The 23854-nt window shown below is 47.5% G+C and overlaps 1 protein-coding gene across 1 annotated transcript; it reads right to left on the bottom strand.

Moving 5' to 3' along the window:
- Positions 1–8467: 8467 nt before the first annotated feature.
- PTGER3 (prostaglandin E receptor 3) lies at positions 8468–21400 on the bottom strand. Its single transcript, XM_005244495.4, has 2 exons — positions 20473–21400; positions 8468–11629 (listed from the first exon to the last, which is right to left on the bottom strand). Exons 1-2 carry the CDS (start codon positions 21304–21306, stop codon positions 11342–11344), a joined length of 1122 nt encoding a protein of 373 aa, XP_005244552.2. The 5' UTR covers positions 21307–21400; the 3' UTR covers positions 8468–11341.
- Positions 21401–23854: the final 2454 nt, after the last annotated feature.

A 23854-nucleotide genomic window follows, 5' to 3' on the forward strand; every position in this document is an offset into this window, starting at 1 on the left:
CTGGTTGCAAGGCATTTCCATAAAATAAGATGTACTTCTCTGGGCTTTTGGTCTGTGGCTCAGCTGTAGGGTAGTTTGAATCACCACTGTAAAGGATATGTATGAGTTAAGATGATCTGAAGTGATTCAGGTTTGGGTTGAACTTTATGGTTTGGGTTTTTTTTCAGCATATATTTAGAAAAAAACCCTAATTTTAAACATGGCATTAAATGGGTCTGTACTTCCAGTTGTCTTTGGAGGTTCCTCTCAGGCTGCCTTGAAGCTGCCTTTGTACCGCAGACATGGAAGGAGATGTGCCGCGGTAATGCAGCACTTACATTGCTGGGCTTTGTAGGGACCAACCTGACCTTCGGCTCAATGAACTGGGGGCTGATGCCCACCTCGGAGGGTTTAGGAAAGAGCTCGTGTAGGACAGGAACCCTGCAAATGTGGGACTCCTGTGCTCCTGGGGAAAACCTCTCACTCCCCGTCCTCTGGGCTGGGCACCACTGGCAGCTGCCCCTGCCAACACAATGTCGTTCTGTGCCCTCGCTTGGCACCTTTGGGGAGGACACAGCAGCCTTGACAGAGGACAAAAAGGACATTAAGCTCTTGCCCTTCATAATCTAAATTTATCTGGAGGTTTAACCTGCCAGGCTGCTTTATCGCTGCTTGGACTGTGACGCTGGGCTGGCATTGCCACCAAGGCGGGCTGCTTCTGAAGCCAGCGGCCAGCTGCATGAAAGGGACGTTCTTCAACAAAGCAGGGATCGCTTTATTGTTAGTACGGTTTGGGCAAAACCTTATCATAGAGAGTCTCCAGTTGAAGTTTGTCACTACCATGGTAGAAGTAAACAGGCTTTCTTGTCCTGCGCTGGCCCAGGGTGTGCCTGGCCACAGGGGTGACTGGCAGGGAACGTGCCGGCTGCAGGGCACAGCCCCTTGCAGTCTGGCCTTGCCTCCTCCTTCCAGACCCCTTCAAAAGCCAAGGGCAGCAGTGTGGAAGGGATGGGAAGGGGAGAAACCTGCTTATCCTGATACTAAATAATTTATTTCCCGAGTGTTTCGGCACAGCCAAGCTCTGTACATTAGCAACTCTCCCTGTCTTCATTAGGTGCAAAGTCATAGCACAGACCTAGCAGGAAAATGAACCGTGGAGCAGAGTGGGAAAGGGGTGGCTGAGGGCGAGGTCCTGGCGAACACGTCACCGAGGCTCCCCCTGACAGAGCCTGTCTGGGGAAGAGTCACGGTTTGACACCTCCAGGAGATGCAGAGACTCCACCACCTCCTGTGGTTTTATTCTAAGGCCACAGTCGCTGCTCTCAGTGCACAGCCCCTCATCTGTAACGCGAAGCTCTTGGGGTTCACTCTCCAGCCGCTGAACCTTGTTTGCTTTATATTCTGCTAAATGAAATGCCCTACAAAGAGCTGGTATTGCCTTGCCCTTGTGACATTTATGTGCCATAAAATGATGTTAAGATTTCCAAGGTTCCTTTAGTCTTAAATGTTTTCAGTTGCAGTATTTAAAGATTTAAGATCCCTTACACCTGAGAGGCCCCCGGCGTGCTGTCTGCAAGGTGGGCTTGAAGCATCACCAGGCTGTGATGTCCCGGGGTGGGCCAGCTCACGGCACAGACAGCTTCCCAGCCTAAACCCACCTGTACGTGCTGTCGCCCTCGGCACGTGGACTCAGTCCCAGCCCCAGCGGAGCACCTCTGCTCGCGGGCTCTGCACAAGGCTTCGCCGTGAAGACTGGTCCAGAGGTGCTGATGGGCGAGCTCCCTCAGAGGGGGACTGGAGGTGTTTGCTCTCATGGGGGGAGAGACAGGGCTACGGCCTTTGCTGAAGTTGGAACAAAACCTTGCCAAAATGGGGGCAAAGGGTTTCTTGGCACATTTTTGTCTCTGCTCTGTAAAGCTTGTCTGCGTTTGGAGCCAGTGAGTTGCAAACACATCAGGCAAAATCCAGCTGACTCCAAACTGTCATATAAACAGCAAATTGTTGGGAACTATGTCTTTGCACTCTAGTCACACTAAAAATGAGGTGTATACTTCCTTTCATCTGCAAGACCAAGAGCCTTTATAAATGCTGAATTATTTTTCCTAATGGATGCGTGTAATAACTGTGGCTCCCCTCTATGCAAACAGCCTGCATGTCGAAGGGTGGATGAGGTTTGTTACATCACTATGTTTACAAAAAGTCATAATAACTGGGGGTTCTACCCTTTGCTGCAATTTATTATCAAAACAAAGTGGACCAAAACATAAATACATTGTCTTTAACAAAACGCATTTGAACATACTTAACATATTTTATATTCAAAGCAGTTCTTTTATGTTCTGCAGGGGACTGAAGCAAGGGCTGAATTTCTGCACATCCCGTTAGCATCAGCATCGGGGCCTGCTGGGACTGCTCTGTGCTTTAAGGTGAAGCCAGCATGCTGGGTGAACTCAGAATTAATTCTCCTTTTGATTTCATCCCTGAAAAATTTGAAATGCTTGGAAGGAAACCAGAGTTTCACGAAGCCATCCAGAGGACTGCCTGGATAAGAGAAGGCTCTGGGAGGCCTTATAGCACTTGCCAGCACCTGAAAGGGCTGACAAGAAAGCTGGAGAGGGACTTTTCATACAGGCATGTAGAGACAGGGCAAGAGGGAATGGCTTTCAGCTGAAAGAGGGGAGATTTAGGGCAGGTACAAGGAGGAAACCCTTCCCCATGGGGGCGGCGAGGCGCTGGCCCAGGCTGCCCGGAGCAGCTGTGGGTGCCCCATCCCTGGCAGGGCTCAAGGCCAGGCTGGACGGGGCTGGGAGCAGCCTGGGCTGGGGGGAGGGGGCCCTGCCCGTGGTGGGGGGTGGGACTGGGTGGTCTTGGAGGTCCCTGCCAACCCAGACCATGCTGTGATTCTGTGATCTACAGTGAGCCACAAACCACGAGCCCAAAGCCCTGCTCTGTCCCTGCTGCAGGGCACGCTGCCTGCGGTGAGCTGCCGGGGCTGCTCCTCTTGTCATGCCCTGGCACTCCGTGGGCTGCTAAGATAACGCCAAAGACAGGATGCTGGTGCTCCTCCCTATTTTCACAGGTGACGCTGGGGAAAGGCGGGGGTGCAACAGGCAGGATGCAGGGGCAGTGTGCAGAGTCCCTGCCAGCCTTCCCAGTGCACATGCAGCCAGGGCCGCTTCTTTGTAACGTGCCTGGGATAAGCCTGCGGCCCTGGCACTCCAGCGGGTTTCTTCATGACACCCCACAAGCAGTTCAATGGAAAACTTCTGCATTTCCCAGGAGGAACAGAAACACCAAGGGAAAGGGGGCATGGGGCTAAAGGCCAAACCCGGCCCTGGGAGCAGGACAAGCACCCAGCACATGTTCTGGTTTGGTGGCAGCAGTGCTGGGGAAGGGCTGACTCAGCCCCGCAGGGAGCACCAACACCCGCCCTGGGCTGCAGATGCTGCAGCATGCTGCTGCCTGGCACGGGGGAATATCTCGCTGCTGCTTACTGAAGCTGGGACAAGCTCTGACCCTTTTCAGCACAACCCCCCGGCTGGTGCTCGCCACCGTGCCCATGCTTCCGCTGAGAAAAAACTGAGAAACCATAGAAGTAGCAGCTGGTTAATTTATAACCTCTGGCTCTCAAGTGAAATGGCTGCAGATTAATAATGCACAGAAAGGGGCTGGGACTCAGCCAGCCATCTCAAAGGAGGAATCTCAGGAGCATTAATGCCAGCGAGCTGCAGGTGACTAGTGTCCCCATAAATCGGCAGCTATCTGCAAGGCTCAGCCTGGAAAAAACTTTCCAGTCCCATTGCTCTTGCCAATAGTTTTTGCAAAAATATCCACCACACCCCAGCCTGCTGGGGCCATGCAGCCTGTGGATTGCAAGCTGCTGTTTCACGAGCCAACTCTGCATTATCACTCACTTAAAAGTCCTCAAGGATTCCTGGGTGCCGGCAGGCAGCGAAGGGATGGCTCTTGTTCCCTTCGCACCCCTGCCTGCAGCTTTCCCTTCCTTCCCCCTCGCACACAGTCCGGGGGAGCTGGGAGGTCCCACCTTGTTGTGTCCATGTAACACAGATGCTCCAGCCCTTGCTGCAGTGAAAATCCTCTTGGCCATCCCAAGGAGCTCCTGCTGGGTCTGGGGGACTACTTCACTGAGCACAGAAGAAGTTGCCTCACGGAAACTCAAGGTTTGCAGCTGGGATTTGATAGCAATAGCACAGACAGTCATGCACATGCTTCACTGTCAGCCAGGGTCAGATCCCAGGTGCATGGAAGCCCAGCACTACTGCAGGGAGCTGGGGAATGTCCTGGGCTCTTACAACAGAATCATGGAACTGTTTAATTGGAAAAGACCTTTGGAGGAGCTGGGGAATGTCCTGGGCTCTTACAACAGAATCATGGAACTGTTTAATTGGAAAAGACCTTTGGAGGAGCTGGGGAATGTCCTGGGCTCTTACAACAGAATCATGGAACTGTTTAATTGGAAAAGACCTTTGGAGGACTGGATGGCTGAGGGGTTGCTGCCAGCCAGGGGAAGGCTTCAGTCCTTCTTGGAAAGGAAGGGTGTACGGCCTGTATGGGCAATTCATCTCTGATGCCAAATCTTTCACTGTGATGGTGTGGTTTGAAATACTCTATTAAATATACAGCATCTCCCTGATGCTCCTGCACCCGACGGAGATCGGCTCACCCCTAAGGCTGTTTTGTCGATGCCTCTGGTAACCCAGTATCTCACATTTATTTGAAAATGGTTATTCTTGGCCTTTGTCGCTGTGTTTGTAATTCGTTGAACCAGTTATTCTAAAAATACTCATTTCCACATCATGAAAAATACAGCCATTGCATTTAATTTTTTAGATTCTATTGGAGGACCTGTTAAACAAAACGGGGGTGGCGCCTGTGCCCTGGAGGCCGGGACGTGCCCCTTGCCCTTGAGACTGAGCACTGGCTCTGGCTCTGCACAGACTCACGACGAGTCACGGATGGAGGAAGCATGTGGAAAACCACCACCAGCTTCCCCAGGGCTTCCCCAGCCCCATGGGGCAGAGCTGAGGGACATGCCGGCGGCAGCGTGGCAGGGGGCTGCTGGGGAGGGCTTTGCTCCAGATCAGCTCTTCCGTAGGCTGAAAACTGCCTCAAGGGAGCCTGGGCAGGATTTGAGCCTGTACAACACACTACATGTCCCACCAAAGTTCCTTAACTCTGGGCAGAGTCATGTGCATCTTGAAAAAGCTGTTTATCCTTGCAGAGCGCGATTTCGGGTAGCTTTCTGCTGTTTCTGGGCAACGAGTCCTATCGGCTGTTGTTCTTCCTGCTGTTCTTCAAGATAAAATAGATTTGGCTTTGTGGTTCCACCTCCATTTCACAGCCTTCATGCTCTCTCGCATTCTGCCTTATTTTTTTAAACATAGTTTCTTTGTTGGTTCTTTTTGTTGTTGTTGGTTTGTTTTGTTTTTTTTTTTTAAACTGAGATCAATTTAACTGATAAAAGGAAACTTAAAATTAGATGTTCTGTGGGGGTGGGTGACAAAGTGTTTCTGCCACCCTGCATGGGACTAGCTCTGAGAGCGGGGCTGCAGCAAGGCTGAGCCGCCTTGGAGAGCCCGTCTGGTGCCTGCGGGAGGCTGGGAGGCTGCGGGGAGCTGTGCCCCAGGGATGCCCCAGGGATGCTGCGCTGGGCTGGGCTCGGCCGCCTCAGTAGGGATGCTGTATCTGATGCCAGGGTTCTGTTTCTTAACTTCCCGGAGCAGCCTGTGCCAGGCGGTGGTGGGAGGGCTGCTGGGGCTGGCGGCCACCTCCCTCTCCCCAGCACCGTCTCCGGCAGCTCTGGCCACCAGCACTGCTCCCTCATGCCTTGCATTGCTGATCCCACACTGCCTGCCATGCCAGTCGGGGTGCTGAAGCCCAGAGCCAGTCCCAAGGCAGCGTTGTGGAGACACAGCATCACCCCACCGCTCCCCTGGTGTTCCCCTTCACATTTACCAGCATTTGCCTTTTCAGGACTAATGGGGCTGGTTATGAGCCAGCACCCATTTTGCACCGCCTTCTTCTCCCACTGCCTTTGAAATCGGCTCCTTTTTTTCTGTATTCTGCTTAAAAACTCCCACCATAAGCCAGAGGCCTAGCACTGTGGGTTCCCTGGTGAGTTTCTGGTGCCACAGACCCAGCTGTGCCCCCAGCGATGCTGCTGAGCAGTCCCGCATCACGGCCAGGGCTCGCAGTGGGGTCCAGCCCCTGCGGCTGCGTGCCTCTTACCCTCCCTCTTACTGAGGCATCTGAGCTGCTACTCTGAACTGCTAAGCCAGGAGAAAACCATAACCAAGCAAAAAACCAGTTAAATAAAATGGTGGTGACCATTGCAGGAGAGGGCTCAACTGCTGTTGCCTTTGCAAGCCTTCAGGCTTTGACCAGCATGCTATTAAGTTTCTGTTCTAAATTATTTAAGGTTATCTACAAATGTCAAGTGAATGAAAAAAATATAATTTGGGACTTGTTACTCTTGCTGTCTAGAGCTTATGTTTTAATTTGGAAAAAGTGGCAAGTAGCAGGGGATCTCCCAGGTACCTGAGGTTTTATTTCAGTGCATCAGGCCAGTTTGGGTGCCTGACACCTCATCCTCACCAATTTTGTCTTGCTCTTTTGGGGAGTGATTTATGCATTGCTGCTGAGCATTATTCAGCTTCCTTATTCTCCCACCGTGCAGCCAGCATATCCATTTCTCGTGAGATTTGGGCCTCCTTTTCCATGCTTATTTTGCAAATAAACATCTTGGGTCACGCTGCATCTGTGTAACCTGTTTGCTTTCAGATTCACATGCCCAGAGCGATAGAGATCAGTGGCGAGCTCATGGACCGACGCGTTCAACCCCATCTGACTGCAGTGCCACCAAACCACTGTGCTTCGTACCGCTGCAGCCCTGCATGGGTCTTTGGGTACGTTGCAGGAGATGCTCTGTCCATAATCTGGTTTAGTACAAAAAGCATCCCTTTTGACATTGAAACATCCACAAATGAAACTGCTCGTGCTCCCCGCTGATCCCCAGAAGTGAAAGGTTTCAGTTCTGTTGATTGCCAGCTGCTCACATTTGCACACTAATGGATGAAAATGAAGTGATGGTGTTTCCCCTTCTGCAGTGATGTGCTAGGCTTCACCTGCCCTAGGAGGACCCTGCTTTGGCAGAGGGCTGGACTAGGTGATCTCCAGAGGTCCCTTCCCACCCCGATCAGTCTGTGAATCTGAGAAAATTGCAGTAAAGGTGCTTTTGATGTTACTAGGTGCAAAGCACCAATTTCAAGGTTTCCACCAGCCTGTGACTGTTGACATTGACTCCTGCACCCAGCGGCTCAGGCTGTGCCCCAGCTGCAGGAGAGGTTTACAGGATAAACAGGTTTCTGCCCTGGGGCACTCACCCATGGGACACTTCAGTAAGTCAGTCCTTCATGAAGGACTCCTTTTTTCCAGGAGAATGTCCTTCCAGGACAGTAGCCAGAAAAGCTGTAATGTGAAAGCTGAGCTTCACTGGGTATCTCTCCCCCGTGTATTAGCTGGTGGCTGTTTCTCTGGGGTTCCAGGGTACACCGAAATGTGGTACCGCCGCACAGCAATCACTCTAAATCCATCGAGCAGTAAGGGAATATTTCAAAGCAGGGAAAATTGCATATAGTCAGTTGCTGTTTCTCTCCTGAAGGTCATTTAACTTGGGAGAAATGCACGGTGCCATCTCACTGGCTCGCTGGAGGAGCACACCGAATTCTGTGCTGGTGGGTTGGGTTTGTCTGTCCCAACGATGCTTCCAGCACATTAGTGGGGTCGCTGCTCTTCTGTATAAATCTGCTTTAGAAGCTCAAAAAGTCTGTTAAAATTACAAAATGTGGGAAAAAAAAAAAAGGAAACGTAAAAAAATGTGGAAAGACCCTTGGTGAGAGGGGCTGCAGGTGGTCACCTGCACGGGCTTGGCTGGAACACTTCGGACATGGAGCTGGGTCTCAGATGCAGGGGGCACAGGGTCCCGATCCCACAGGCTTTCCTTCCCCGGCGCTCGAGAGGCGTGAGCTTGGCGTACAGCACGTTAGGAACTGCAAAGGCTGTACTGCCGCAGCAAACCCAGCCAGTGGTGCAGCACAGTTCCCAGGGGTCACTAGCTGGAAGACTGTGCAGATAAAATCCCATCTATGTAAATCTGTCAAGATCTGTTTGCTGTATTCCATCAGCAGGTGGTGCTTTTGCAAAGGTTGCTTAACCATTTATTGGAAGGCCCGTTACTAAATAATGCTTTACATGTTAGGATGGCCCACCCTCCGTCCCCTCCTGCTGTTGGGCACAGCGCACCAGCAGCAGGGAGGAGGGTGGGTGAGCACCCCATGGCTTCGCTCCCTGGGAGGGAGCTGCTCAGCAAGGGGTGCCGGGGCCACGCTCCCACCCGCAGCTCTCTACAGGCTGTTGGAAACCATCGTGGCATGGTGTCCCTGGCAAGACTAATCAGGGGAACGGAGACTGGTTATTCTGCCAAACTTTTATTCCGACAGATACAACACACATGGATTTGGTACACAAACAGGCTATCTTTTAAGGCAAACAATTATCTCAAAATCATTTTTCCATACGCTGCAGTTCCCATAATGTCTTTGACAGAAGTACAACACAGAGAGGCATCTTTAAAGAAATGTAACAAAAAATACAACTTCCCACTCAATCAAATAAATGGGAAGTAAAAGCTTTCATTTACACTTAAGCTCTTTGAATTAATTTTTGAAAGTGCGCTCCTCCAGCCATGTCCCGTTACAGCAGTCGTGGCTGGCAAATAGTGCTTAAACTCCTTTTCTGTAAACAAATTAAAAGCAGACATTCTTTCCCATTTTCTGATATTTAAAGTAGCTTCTTCTTACTACCGTACCCAAAGATGGACAGAACTGCCTTTTTCCAAATATAAAAGCAGTGTCCTGTGTCACTAAAAAAAGGCATGGCGTAACATCAAGTGAACTACAGTGAAAGCATCCCTGACACTTAAGAACAAGCCCATGTTTGTCTCCTCTAGAAGTGAACAAAGGTCCCTTCCTGCTGCCACCTTAAGGCGATGTCACGTTTGAGCCATTCTCTCATTATCACGTATTTGATTGATTGTGTACAGGAAAAACCAGCCCTCCCCTCTTGCTGCTACAAAAGAGCTGATAAAAGGGGGGACTGATTCACTCGTCCTCACAGAACTTCTCCCTCGATATCCCCCTCCCATCCCAGATAAGCTGTGTGCTCTGAAAGTGCTGCTGCTTAGAAATATCTTGACAAAGTATGATTCAGTCGAACGGCTGAGGTCATCCCGACATATTTTACAAGCGACTGGGTTTGTTTTAAAAAGCTAATGTACATAAACTGAACAATATGAATCCTCTGGACAGAACACCAGGCTTTTTGTATTTCACAATATTATTTTTTTTAAAAGTATGAATCCCACAAGGCACTTTTTCAAAGAGCACGAGTACAATTTTTTTTCACTGTGTTCCCCAAAGTGCTGCTTAGTAAGCGAACCGGGGCTAGCAGCACCATCGATGTGCAGGCACGTGCAGTTGTTACACTCAGCACCAGCTCAGGCACACTGTGGCAGCTGCCAGGACCGCACGGCTCTGAGCAGGGGCTCCCGCAGCCTGAAGGGTGCCATCTACTCATAATTGAAAAAGGAATTTATTTCACTAAACTGAAGAAGATGACGAGTACCGATCAGAGAAAGACAGTACTTTACAAAATGTGCCTCTGTGGTTTTAGGCTAGCTCTTGAATTAAAGTGAGACGTAGCTTTTTAGGTTGCACTTGAACACCACACAGATAAAATTAGATCTATGTAGACAAGGAAATAGACAATGCAGTAGCAGAACAAGACAAGTGAGTAGCCAGTTTCTTTTTTGAGTAGTTACTTTTATAAACAAAGGAAGAGAAATTAAAAATAAAGGTTCTGGGCAAGAAATACCCAGCAGATGCAGGATTACATTTGCCTTTAAGGCCCCTGAATTCGACACTATATGGCACATAGTATATGATGTACAACTACATGATCTATTGTCTTTTATTGTATTTGCATCTAATTTCGCCTAAGAGGCCATGAAACAGGAGACATTAGAGGCTATAATCCACAAAAGGCTGAAGAAAATGAGGAAAAAATATAGCCCCTTTAAAAAATACCTTCAAATGTGACACAAATGGATTAAAACTCAGTTTTCTAATAAAATATGCAAGTTACCTGGGGGAAAGATCTGACTAATGCACACACTTCTACCCATGTCTTCCAGTCAATTTTAAAAATTCCCAAAGCTGCCATCTCTCTCAAACTTGTCTTTTTGGAGGAAAGAAGAAATAAACTATTTTGGGGTACTATTCTGGCCACTTTGTAGGACCTTTTAGTAAAGAAGAAGTCTTGAGTGACATCCCTATTAAAAATAATTTGATGTTCACTTTATTCCTGGACACGTGCATTTCCAAATTAAACAACTCATATGAGAATAGTATTTTTAGCTTTGTAAACCTTTGCTATCAATCTACAGAAGGAGAACATTTAGTGTCTCTTACAACATGTTTATCATTCTCTCCATCTGCTCAAAGTACTTTTATAGTGTGCTTTGCAAACAGCAATTCTCATTATGCCTGGGTATTTCACAGGCTGCTATTTAAAAAAAATAATCATACATTTCCCACTCGTGCTATTTGTCGCAATGCTACATCCTCGGCAGCCAATGACTTCCTTTAGCATCCACGCAGAACAAGTATTTATCAGGACAAATCCATGTGTCATGAGACTTGTGCTACCTTCAGTTCTCAAAAGAGGATGATGTACCATCATTGGTACTACACAACCTTTTCAGTTTTAAGCCACTGAAATCCAGATAAGCTCTCCTAATTTTGTCTTCCTTTAATTCTTGTACCTTTTTTGCCCCTTTCTCCCCTCATCCTTCCAGAAAAAAGGAGGAAGCAGGACTTTCTGAAGTAGATAACCTTAGTATTGAAAAATACATAGGAGAAAGTCTCTTCAGTAATTTAATCTGTTGAATCTATTCCAAGTGTCCCCTGATAGGAAAACCATTTTTTCTACCTTAACATAAGAAAGGTCCCTCCAAACTCTATTTTAGGCACACAAAACATTACGTTCTGCAGCTCAGTTATAAATGGCAATAACAGCAAAATGTAGAAACAAAATCAATTCCTTCTGTATTTGAGAATTTTTGGTACATCAGATAAATAATTATTTGGCACTATAAGTCCATTCAATGCTACCATTTTCAGCCATTTATGCGGATGCTAACCTGTTACAGACACCCCAATTCACAGTATGATTTAAAACTACTCGTTGGCCAAAGCAGTTTCCATGCAAAAGGATCATTGTTCCTTCATGCCGCTGTCCGTCGGATTTCCTCTGACAAGGTGATTGATCTCTCTTTCCACTCATTGTTGGAGCACTTGGAGACAGCACTGGCTGCTTGGCAGAACTTCTGGAGGAGGATCTTTCTGAGTAGGAGGTAAACCCAGGGATCCAGTATCTGGTTTAGCGAGGCCAAACGCACAGCTGTCAAGAAGAAATTGCATTCTTTGTGCAGTTCTGAGCTTTGGGCTTCATCGGAGAACCCCTTGCAGTGTTCAAACGATGTGTGGCTGAAGATCATCTTCAACATTGTTATCTAAGGGAAGTTAGGAGGAAAAAGTGATATACGGTAAGAGACTGTTATCTGTATAACATTATATACAAATATCCCTGAAGACAAAATCCTGTCAAGAAGTTTTTTTCCTCCTCCATCCAATTCAAACCGTGATCAGAGCAAACAAGCACTGGGAGAGCAGCTCAGTTTGTGTGTGCATGTAACGTGAGTGATAAACATGATACCTTTCAGCTATCAGTCAGATTTAGTTATAGAACTCAGGCTAAAACAAGGAGCACATGCTGCTTCCCTGCTTGAGACACAACAGAAAGCTGTGTGCTAAATCCCAGAGGTTCGAGATGGCCTTGGATGAAAGCAAAATCACTGAGCTTGCAGAACTGACTTAAAGGCACTCATTTTATCATTATCATATTATCACAATTACAAGGAACAGCTGAATAACTCATGATGTATAGAGCTATTCAAAATTATGTTACAAACAGTAAATGTCAGAAAAAAGAATGTCAAGATACAAAAATGTCTTCATTTTTTTAAAGCTGTTTTATTCTACAACTTGTAAATTTTAGAATTTGATTTTAATGTAAACTATTCTGTGTGCAAACTGAGCCAAATTAAAAGAAAAGGTTTAACAAAGGTGTTTTGGGCTAGGAGTCAAGAAAATATTTTAAGTCACCAGAAAACAAATAATCTTATTCTCTTGTCAAAAGCCACAGACTGCATCTTGTTTCAACCTGACTGATATTTCCTTCCTTTCCCCCTCAGTTCAGCTCCCCATGAACAAGTGATATATTTAGGAATCTGCTTCCCACAGCATCCAAACTGGCACGACAGAGACACTACTTCCACTGTAAAATGTTTCACACACGTAGAAGTTTCTGGAACTGATGTCTCCCATACTTCACAGCAGGGATCAGCAAGCTCTAGTCTGGGAGCCAAAAGCTACGTGCAGGTTGATCTTTTTGAAGATTAAATGCCATCAGGCATGGCAGCATCTTGATTTACAACACTAGTTAGGGCTATGAGGGTCCGGCCATGGGTGGATGGCACACGGCAGAACATAAGCACTGGTCAGCAATAGTCACTCATTTATTCAGAAAAAGACAAAGAGGAGGCAGCTTTGATTAATATTTTCACCCCAAAACCTGTACTTTAAGGTAATTTTATCACTCATATTTCAAAGCATCAGCGAGATATGTGCTGTTGGTATGGTACAGGCGGCAGGGAGGATCCATTTTTCTTACGGGTTGCTACAAGGTTTACAATCTCCAAAAGACTTAGAAACTGAAAAATGCACTATAATGATTCAGTCAGCTCAAGAATACTTTGTACGTCCTCATTTCCCAAATGAAGTCATAAACTTGCTTTACAGCTACTGATGCCATGAGCCTTGAAACACAAGGACGCCTTTATGCTCCTGTTACAGACTAGAAAGGTAAGGCACTGCCCAGGGCTGCTGCAGGCTGCACAGAAAACCTGTGACTGAAAAAGAACCCAGCTTGGGATCTGCAGTTGAGTGCTCAAGCCGCAGAAGTGCTGGGGTTTTTATCAGGCTGCTGCTTGTTCAGGTAAAATTGGAGAGAAGCCCTTTTTTTTCCTTTGTGGGGTTTTTTTTTTGTTGTTGTTGTTTTTGTTTTGTTTTGTTTTGTTTTTTTTAATAACTGCTGAGAGAGCTCAGCAAAGCTGGTGCTGTGATGCTCTCATACACTAATATAGAACCATGGGAAATATGAATCACATTTTGAAAGATGTCAGACAGATATAATTTTCCATAGTTTAGTCAGTATCTGTTGTCTAAAGTTTTCTCCTGAGCTTTCTGTACCAGCTACAACTGCTTAAAAATACATCACTTCAGAGGCTCTTAGTTGCTTCTCTACAGATAAGCTACATTGGATTTTGTATTGCAATGTTTTTTCCAGCAGCCCGTAAACACAGGGATCAGAACGCCTTTCAAGCAGGCACTTGCCATGTAACTTGCTGCCAACAATGTGTGTAGCAGCTGTGTAACAGGGAAAATACCTGTGGGCTTACACCTGGCTGTGATGCACAACGAAGCCCTTGGGCACTTTAGGAAAAGGCAGAGCTGATGTGAGGACTGAGCGTGCTTCATAATGCTTCATAACGTACGTCAGGAGGCTGCAAGCAGGCCCCCTTGCTGGGCACAGGCTGAAGCGTGGCAGCATGAAGGGACGCAACACTTGGGGAGCCAGGGAAGGGCCTGCGTGCTGCACTGTACTCTGAGGACAGGGCTATCCAGCACCTGACCTCCCCCGGATGGGTCCTTCTTTTCTTTGCAAATCTCTTCTGGGCATGACCTGAAGACCTTGACTGTCTGAATTTACTGTCTGGGAATCCTGCAGAATTGAGATGCAGTAAGTCCACACATTTTGATGCGTCTACTGCATATGTCAAGGAGATCGATGATCTTAAAGGTCTTTTCCAACCTGAATGATTCTATGATTCTATAGATACCTATACATGATGGCTCTGATGCACACCTAATTCACGGCCTTTGCAAAGGTCAGTGGTAGCACACTAAATAAACCAGCCACCAGCCCTGCAAATGCAGGGAGCAGCCCGAGGGCTGAGACTCGCGGTCAGTTACTCACAGCCCTGTCCAACATCTTGACTTCAGCTTTTCAAAAGAACCGAGCCAATCCACACCAGCAGCAGCACAAGCCGAGTAATCCCAGCCAAGGCTTTCCTACCGAAGGCTGTCTTCAGAATGGAGTGTCACCCAGAAAGGTCACATCTGGACTGCTGCTGTCCCCATAAACTGGGCCAGAGCAAGGGTGACCAGGAGCTGAGGCTACAGGGGAGGATTTTTCCATTCAAAGGGATATTCTGGGTGCCAGATCAATAACCATGTGTTGACCTTGGAAAGACTTAGATGAGTCCGGAAGGCAGGGCAGCAAAGTAGAATTGTTTTTGTTTCTTTAAATAGAAGAAGTTAAGGATTCCATCTACTACATTTAATTTAAATAAAAATGAAAATAGGTAGAACTTCTTAAAAATACAGATAGATACAGATCCAGACCACACCAAACAGCCACTTGTGCACCAGACCCACACAACCACAATCCTAATACTTCCCCTGCCACCTCTGGCTGCTGAGGATACTGTCACTGTCACAGCTCAGTCTACGCTGCCCGCATCATCTGCCTCCTGTGCCCACCAGCACAACCCACCTCCTGATGGGGACTGCAGCACTACCACGCTGTGAAGAGTAGCAGCGTTGTGTAAATATGCTGTGCCTACCTTACAAGCCAACAGAAACAACACATTTGTTGTTCCCAGCACTCGGGTTACTTTCTCCCAGATCAGCTCTCCTAGCTCTTCCTTTGGGAGCTCTGCAGCGACCCTTGTTTTGCAGACCTTGCTGCCTTGTTCTTCTGTTAGTGAACTCATGGCGCTACAAAAATATCAGGCTAATAAAATAAATTTCCCAAGCAGACAACTGCTGCTTATTTATGGTTTTATTACATAATATTCCTTTACTGGAATATCTGTTGGACCAACAATTGCTCTACTGGAAATTTTATTTGTTTGATATCCTTAGAGGTTGTTTATCATGGCCTTAGAGGTTGTTTATCATGGCCTGTACTGGTCTTCTAAATTAATTAAAAGAAAGATTGCCAAAGGTAAAGGAACAACATAATAAAGTCAATGGGACTATGCAATTTATGTCTATAAAAAATTCCGTTCACAATGCATATAGTAATATAGTTGATAATTGTTTTTATTCTATTAGATAAAACTGTTATTAAATATTTACTGTTATCATTGAATGTAGTTTTATAATAACATTAAACTTCCACTGCTCTGGTTTTCAAGTTTACAACCAAAGACAAGGTGCCTTTTGTGAGATATCTTTACGGTATTTTGAATAAAGTTGGCCTGTAGTACACAAGAACTTTTCAGGGTTGTTTCGCAGGCTCCCCAGCTAGCAACCATCATGGTGATACAATGCCACCAGCTTAACTTTACATGGGCAGCCTGTGTTACCTCAGGGACTCCCAGACAGCTTACTATCATATTGGAAGTTCATTCTAAACTCTTCACATTGTAGCTAAGAGAAAAAAGAAAAAAAAGACAAGAACCTTCCCAAAGATATTTTTTCTAAAACTGTGTTGGAAACTGCTGCTATCTGCAGTAAAAGATGGAGAACAAAACAGCTGGTGTGCTTAAAGGTGCCCATTTTCCAGCCAAGCAAGAGCTGAGTAGCTGGTCTGGAACATGGGTAAGAATCTTGATGGGAAGTTCCTGATCCCAGACTGCAAAACCTTTTCTTGAGATAGCTTCCAAAACCCCAAACATGTTTGCTATGTATCATAAAGACAGGAGGATTTAGCCTCTTGCACTGCTTCTCCTCTCCCATTAGCTCTAATCTGTTGCTTAAGTAATTCTGTCACATGTAGAAGGAACAGAGGATCCTCCCGATGAAAAACTAGCAGTGGCTGTGGTGAGTGAACCATGGAAAGCCACAATGGCAAGGATATAATTTTTTCTTGTAATGACTTAACAGTACCTATGGCCATATACCATCTTGTTTTAAAATCAGAATTGTAATTTTGCCTCATCAAATTTTTAGGACCCTTTTCTGCTGCTTCTGCTGAAGCTGAGGCAGAACGCAAGACTTCAGTTCAAGCAGGCCAGCTGCCATTACAGCCTGCCTGTGGACCTCTGAAGGAGAGCTTCCCACCGCCTAGCATGGACCTGGATTTCTTTTTTAAAGTAGAAGTACTGCCTGTTGCAGGCAAAGCTAAGGCAAGCCTAGCCAATGAGGCTACAGAGGGCAGGTCTGGCATCTGTGCCACCTGAACCTGGGTTCACCTCCTCGCTGCAGCTGCTCATCCATCAGATTGACAGCAATCCAGAAAGGATCTATGGTATACGGCACCTGATGATCTATCTTTCTTAGCAACCCTTTTGTGGTAGGGCAATGCAACACCTCCTGGTGTGCACGGACCACAGACGTATCGGTCTGTCCTGGGGAGAGCTGCTTCTCAGAGCTGGCTCCACATCAAGGCCGTGCTGCTCCCTGCATGGCAGCACTGCTTGCTCATCTGCCACACCACAGGACACTCACTGGCAGAGCAACCTCCAGCAAATCACTTCTCCGCTTCTGAGAAATATACAACCGTGAAATAATCTGCAGTCCTCTTGGAGAATTACAGGAGAAGGCTGAGGACTTTAATAAGAACATGTTTACAGAAGGATAATAATGCAGGGAATCATTACAAGGTCCCATCCAAGTCTAGTGGGATTCCAACAAACCTGGTCTAATTTTCACCACTTGGTTGTGACCTTATCTAGACAAATACAGTCCAGCAAAATCCAGACTTCTGGCCAACCTGAGATCATCAGTATACTGGGGCAGTTTTGAAGCTGGTGGCTATTCCAGCCTCAGACGGTAACGGAGCATTAGTGGGAAGACTGACTCACATAAAAGGAGCCGTTTTTTCCTTGCAACTCAGTGATACCACTGTCTTTTTTTCTCCGTTAAGTGCTTTCCATAACTATGCTTTGCACATTTGAAATTTTTAGAAAATAACCTATTTTTGATAAAAATGCCTGTGGAAGAGAATATATTTGATCTCTGTTTGACAGGAGGGTTAAGGAGAAGTATTTTAACAGGAAAAGCAGCAGAATAACTGAGCATTTTGACTTTAAATAGCCTTGAAACAACTCTGTGAGTGAATAATTTTGTAGCCTGGAGCTCTAAAAAAAGAATTATTACGAGAACTGCAGTTTGTGCTGCACTGGTGTTTCTCTGCAGCCAAGAAATAGCTTCTTCTCAGTCCTCCTCAGACTCATTTCGATCCGCTGTCAGTTTAGTTCAATGATTATGCTCCACAGTTGAGCACCAAAATAAAAAGATTAGTGTGAACTGGAAACCACTTATGATAAAGCAGTATCTTATTTAAGTGGAGCTTTACCCCAGGTTCTCCATGCTGAATTCAAGTAAGATCCCGAGTGCACAACAAAAGGAGACAATGCCTGCCTTATGTGTGCACTTCCTCTCTTCTGCCAAATCCAGCATAAATCAAGAAAAGACAGGATGGTTCATCAAGCCATTTAGAGCACTGCAACTATCATCAGAAGTTTCACTTTTCTGTTAAATCACATTTGATTTTGTCATTTTCATCAACAGATGAAGTCTAAAAATACTGTCTGTGCAAAAGGGCATTGTTTACTTAATAGTAACAGTTGTCAGACTCCGTTAGTTAGAAAACTCAGATTTCTTTAAAAATATTATTTTAAAATCGCCTTTGAAAGTCCCTGGATTGCTGTTTCAACTAAATTTCTTACAACTGCTAAATGATGCAGCCATAGGTTAAATAAGTTCTACAACCTGGCTTTCACTGAAAATATACTTGCATTACTCCATGGTCACTCTTCCAAAAATCTGGCCTCTTATTCCCAATTCGTACTCTGCAGTTGTACAGAAAAAGCGGAAGTGTATGCATAAAAACGATTCTGTAGTTGTGATTCAATTTTGAGCATACGAAGGCTGGAGAATACGCTAACGAGACAACAGAGAAAAGTTGCAGAACTCCACGGAACAAGTTACATGCTTTCAAGTGTTGCTGCTGCACAGGGCAGTGACCTGTTTACAAATTCACTCCGGATGAGGGCTGCGTCCCCCATGCGGCAGCAGTCCTCCACACAATCGTAAAATGGGTACAAAGAGTTGCCAACCACTCTCTCTTCAGCTAGCCCTGCATTTGGCTCGGAGAGTCAGGCTCCTTGCCAGGAGGAGTCAGATCACCCTCCGTGGCCAAACCTCCGAGAGACCCTGCTCTCTCTTACCAGCTCCCCGAGTGTCTTCTGGAGGTGTCAGCGTTGTTTACAATGGGCTCTCTGACCTGGGCTTTGCTCCATTGACTCATCCCATTAACACTTCCCACAGATCCATTCAGCAGAGCAGGGGCAGCTGTATTGGTTTGACTTCCGACTGTTACATCTGTAAAAATGCCATGGGAAGCAAACCACCAAGAGGAATCCCTGCAGCCCCGCTGATTTTTCTTAGTACTCAGGTTTTGAAGGAAGAGGAAAAAATGTCCCTCATCTCGGGGATTTTCTCTTGATGCTACAAGGCTGCTTGAACCCTCAGGTGCAACAGCTCCATGGCCCCTCGGCTGGTCGAGGCAGCAGCGTGGGTCCTGCTGCCTCAGCTGCGGAGGGCAGGGCAGAACCCACGTCCCAACGGAAAGACTACAAAAGCAAGGGCTGAAAGGCAAGCATACTGCCTTCATTTAATAAATGCCTGTTAAATTTTTCAACTGTTTAACTATGGACGAGCATACAACAGTTAACTTCTGTAAAATAAAGAAATCCTAGCATGTCCCCTTTGGAATTAACGGCACACAGCAGCAGGAAGTGCCACAGCAACGCTAACGGCCAGCCAAGGTGTCGGACTGCAGGCAATCCACGTGCAGTGACACAGAAACAGTGACAGGGCAGTCTCCTGTTTAACTTCTCAGATCTAACATTCCTTGGGGTTTGAGGAGCAGAACATTATTCTTTGCCCTCACCAAGTTTTCAGTGTGGTTTCGTATTTTACTTCCGTCACAAGCTGTTAATGATCTCTAGAAAGTTAACTTACAGCCTCTGACTTATTTTGGGGTGGGGTTATTTTGGAGGTTTGATGGTATTTTAATTAATTTACAAGGATAACATTACTAAATTAAATTGTTTGCTATTATTACCTCATCCCCATCGACCATTACCATTGTCAGCCATTACTTTTGTCACAGCCTCATTTACAAGAGCTCAACTTCTTGGTGTGCAACAAGGAAGAAAAGTCCTCCGGCCATAAAGTACCTTTCACATAACTTCCAACATTACCACTACTTCAGCCCTTTTCTGCTTATGAATCCCAAGCAGAAACTTTTCAAAACTCATACTATCCTCTGAATAAGCTGGCCTTTGTACATGGGGTACTGGACTCCCGGGTGTGCCCTTGTCCCACATGGCAGAAAGAGACATGGATTGAGGCTAAATCACGAGGAGGGGTTTGCCTCAGTTTGACAAGAAAGGGCATGAGTGAGGAATAACAACATAGTGGAAAGAAATGCAAGGGTCATCTAGAACACCAGAAACAAGAAGCCCAGAATGCTGCCTGAAGTAAGACACAGCGAGCAATCTGCTGAAAACCAGAAGGCACTCTCAAAGTCACAAGTCACACCTTTTCTCATAAAGCACTGAAGTAAGTTTTGCTACAGGATAGGAGCAAATAAAAAATCATGAATGGCATGAGCACAGGGCTCCACCACAGTAAGGTCTTGATAAACTTCTTCACAGGTTCCTCTAAATGAGGCACAAGCAGTTTAGGTTCCCCTTGTCCTGTCACCTTCAGACCCCAAGGGCGCTGCCAAGCAGGTACAAAGTGCCGGGCAGGGGCACAGTGTGTCCTCCCTGCTGCCGGTGCCCGCTCCTGCCCAGCCGCTCCCGCCCCCCTCCAAACCTGCCTGGTACCTATGGCTCTGCGTTACGAGCACTGCCGACTTCAGCACCCTGCTTTCAGACCCATGATCTCCTCGCATCCTGCCCTTCTCCTCTGTGCAAGACTCTTGTTTTCCTCAACGCCCTTCCTCTGGACTTCAGTTCCTTTGTCTTATTTTTCCAAACATGCCGCATTTTGGCTACCCTCTCGGGCCTCCCCCAGCTTTTCTCCTGCCAGCTTCCCACACCTGACATCCCACGGGCTCTGTCCCCATCCCCGCTTTCTTCCCTCTGGGCCATTCACGGCCACGCTGTCCGTGAGGGACCTGAATGGCTGGTGCCCCCCCCCCCACCTCCTGCCCGACGAGAGGGAGGGCGGACGCCTGAGGTTAGCCCATGGCGGGCGGCAAGTGACCTACCAGCAGCGGTGACCAACAGGCTGAGAGGACACACATGATCCCCAAGAGCTGGATCAGTGTCTCCATGGCGATTCGCCCCCATTGCTTGCTGGAGCGCGACGTAGTAGCTTTGGTTCGACAGCGTGATACCAAGGCCTTGATGGTGGCCAGGTTGCATGCCACTGTCACCACGAGGGAGAGGAGCCCCAGGATTGCGAAGGTGGAGGCAAAGAAGAGGCTCCCGGTGAGCCGGCTGTCGGCGGTGCTGATGAAGCACCACGTGCCGGGCCACTGCAGCGTGTACCGGCCCAGGCCGGCGATGGGCAGCAGGGCAAAGGCCAGCACGGCCAGCCAGATGCTGAGCAGCATCGCCTTCGTCACCCGCGTCTTCATGTGGCTGGCGTACCAGTGGGGTGCGCGGATGGCCAGCGTCCTCTCCACAGCCATGGCGCTGGCGATGAAGAGCGGGCAGAGGCCAAAGACAGTCATGCTGAAGCCAAAGAAGGCGCAGAGGTGGCCCGAGGGGTCCACGGCATCCCAGGCGCGGTTGGACAGGTAGACGGAGATGACGATGGGGCTGGTCAGCAGCTGCCCCAGCAGGTCGGTGAGGGCCAGGGAGCCGATGCACAGCAAGAAGGACCGCTTCCTCCGGCTGTCCTTCGCCCGGTAGCTGCGGGAGACCAGCAGCATGGCCAGGGCATTGCCCACGATGCCCGTGATCATCATGGTCAGCGGGAACGCCACCGAGACGGTGCTGCAGCCCTCCGCCGCCCGCCCCGTCCCGTTGCCCCGCTGCCCCATGGCGCCGGGCTCGGTGCCGTTGGGGTGGCGCTGGCACTGCGGCCAGGGGCTCATCCCGGCGGGCTACGGCGGCGGCGGCGAGGGGCCGAGGGGCCGGCCCATGGCGGGCAGCGGCGCTCAGGCGGCGCGGCGCGCAGCAGCCGCTACAAGGCGGGGGCGGGCGGCAGGGGGACGGCGCTTCCCGCCCTGAGGGGCCGGGCGGGGCGGCACCCGCCTCAGGCCGGGCCCCCTCAGCGCCGGCCGTGGCCCTCGGTGCCGGGGCTGCCGCTCCCCCGGCGCGGTTGCCGGCCGGTCGCCCAGCGGCTGCGGAGAGGCGAGCGGGCCCTCCCGTGCCTGAGGGGCAGCCGCCACCAGCCCTTCCTCTGCCGTTTGCCTCCTTTCTTTTCCTGCTGTTTAACTCCCAGAACTCTTTATTAGCAGAGTTCGGGCTCCGCCAAGCCCCTTCTCTGTGCTCGGGCCATAACTGGCTTGGTGAAGCACAGATAAATAAATTAACTACTAGGCGGCCGAGGGCCTGAGCACCTCCAGCCTCTACGCCTTCCCTTCCCTCTGCCCTCGTGTCAGGAGCTCAGCGGGACCTGGCCGCGCAGGCAATGGATAGATGGGGAACAACTAGTCAGAAAACCAGCACTAAACGTTGTTACAAACCCTTGTTTCACGTTACGATACTTTCCTTGCTTACGAGCAGGAATTTCTAATCTTATTCTATATAATCTGCTACTGTTAGGGATTTAACTCACTTTACCTGTGAAAGCAGAGTTAAGAAGTGTTAAGTTTCAGAGGTTAAAAGTGCCACTAACTCAGTCTAATTTAAAATACTGCCCTGCTCAGGTTTTACTTGGTGTGACCAAGTGTGAGCAGGCTAAACCATGAAATGGGAAGAGCCATGTTTCTCATAAATAAGAACCGTATTAGAAGTTATGGCTTGCTCTATGCATTATAGAGCTGTGGCTTATCTGTTAATTCCTCTCCTTTCCAGAATGTGTACAGCCTGTCCTTGCACCAAGGAACCCAGACTTCAACCGTGCAGATACACATCAGGGTGCCACTTGCAAAGTCTAGCGCTGGGAACATTCATGCCAAGCCCAGGTGGACTGCGCACAGCCTGAAGTACTAAGTCTGGAAAAGCGTGAGGGGAAAATACCCCCCACCTCACCCCCTTTTCAATTCTGACATCGACTCATGGGTCTGGAGCTACAGGGAGTTCAGGACACAACTTCTGCCTTCTCCCTCTGCCATTTGGAAAGTTTCTGTGTCATCTTTTGGTGCTGTGCTTGCTATTTGTGCTCCAGTTTTACAATGGGAATGTTCTCTGTTAGCTAAGTTGTGTGTTATTTCTGGATCGGGTCCATCACCAGCCTATGAGAAAGCATCAATTTATTAGTTCCATCTTCTAAACTGAGTATGAAGCACTCTATGGACTTTTTTTTTTTTAAATGCATGTGCAAGCAACTTCTTTTTTCAATAAAAATAATTCATTTTGCTAATGAGAGGACAGGTAAAATGAGTAAATTGCGCAGGACTTTGCTCAAAGCTGTTCTCATAGCTCAAGTGTTACAGAAGCATTGCTCCCTCGTCCACATTCTGGAAAAGTTTGCCCAAGTATCTATGCTTTCATACCCAAGGAAACAAGCAACAAAGCAGAACCCAAAACAAAACACCTAATTAGCTCACTTCTCATTATAAACAAAAAAACTCCTTTTGTGTTAAAGGAATTCTAGACAGGAAGTTCTATAACCAGTGATACATTTTGATTAATGCTCCAAGAACAGACTATGGAATTGATTAAAAACATTAGCTAGTTTCTTCCCCCAAAGCACATGAAAGCTACAGCACAAGGACTCAAGCAGAGGTAGCATCCCTAGCAGAGAAACTCCTCAAACTGGAAGGAATGTAAAGTCAGGTTGATCCTGAGAAGTTGCTGCTAGCCAAGAGGAATAAAGGGTGTGTTACAGGGACTGGAAGGGATGTGGGACTACCCTGCCCCTTAAAACTTATATCGGCTTCAGTCAAGCTTTTTTCTCACATTTAAAATATCTTTTATATTTTTATATTCTGTCTAAGAATATTCACTTTAGGATCTTAGTAACTCAGCTGATATCCAGCTTGGGAAGGACTTGAGCATTGAGTCATTCCTAATGGGAGACAACAGCAAAATGTCACGGTCACCAGCTAATGTGAGGTGGTTACAGAGAATAACTTTTCCTAACCCTGCCGTTCACATCCTGTACTACCCCGGTAATGCCAAAGCCCATTGGCCAGCTCCTGATTTCCAGAATTTACTTTTAAGAAGCATTTTCTGATACCTGAATGAGAGGCACCAGGTATAATACACTATTACTATTTAGTTATCTGGCCATACTTGATATTTGTGCTCCACTGAAAATTAGAAAGGTTTCAAGTGTCTTCAATGTTAGTATTTTTCATTAAAGTGTTATTTATGCTCAATTATTCCCTAAAGGTGACTGATGATAGTGCTGCTGAATTTAAAATGCTGTCATTTATAACACCAGCCTGCTAACCATCAACACAAGCCCATGCCGCAAACATGCCACCTCCCTACAGAGTAGGGCATGGCAAATAAGCAAATGCCTAATGCACT

The sequence above is a fragment of the Falco peregrinus genome, chromosome 10, assembly GCF_023634155.1.
Source record: "Falco peregrinus isolate bFalPer1 chromosome 10, bFalPer1.pri, whole genome shotgun sequence".
NCBI lineage: Eukaryota > Metazoa > Chordata > Aves > Falconiformes > Falconidae > Falco > Falco peregrinus.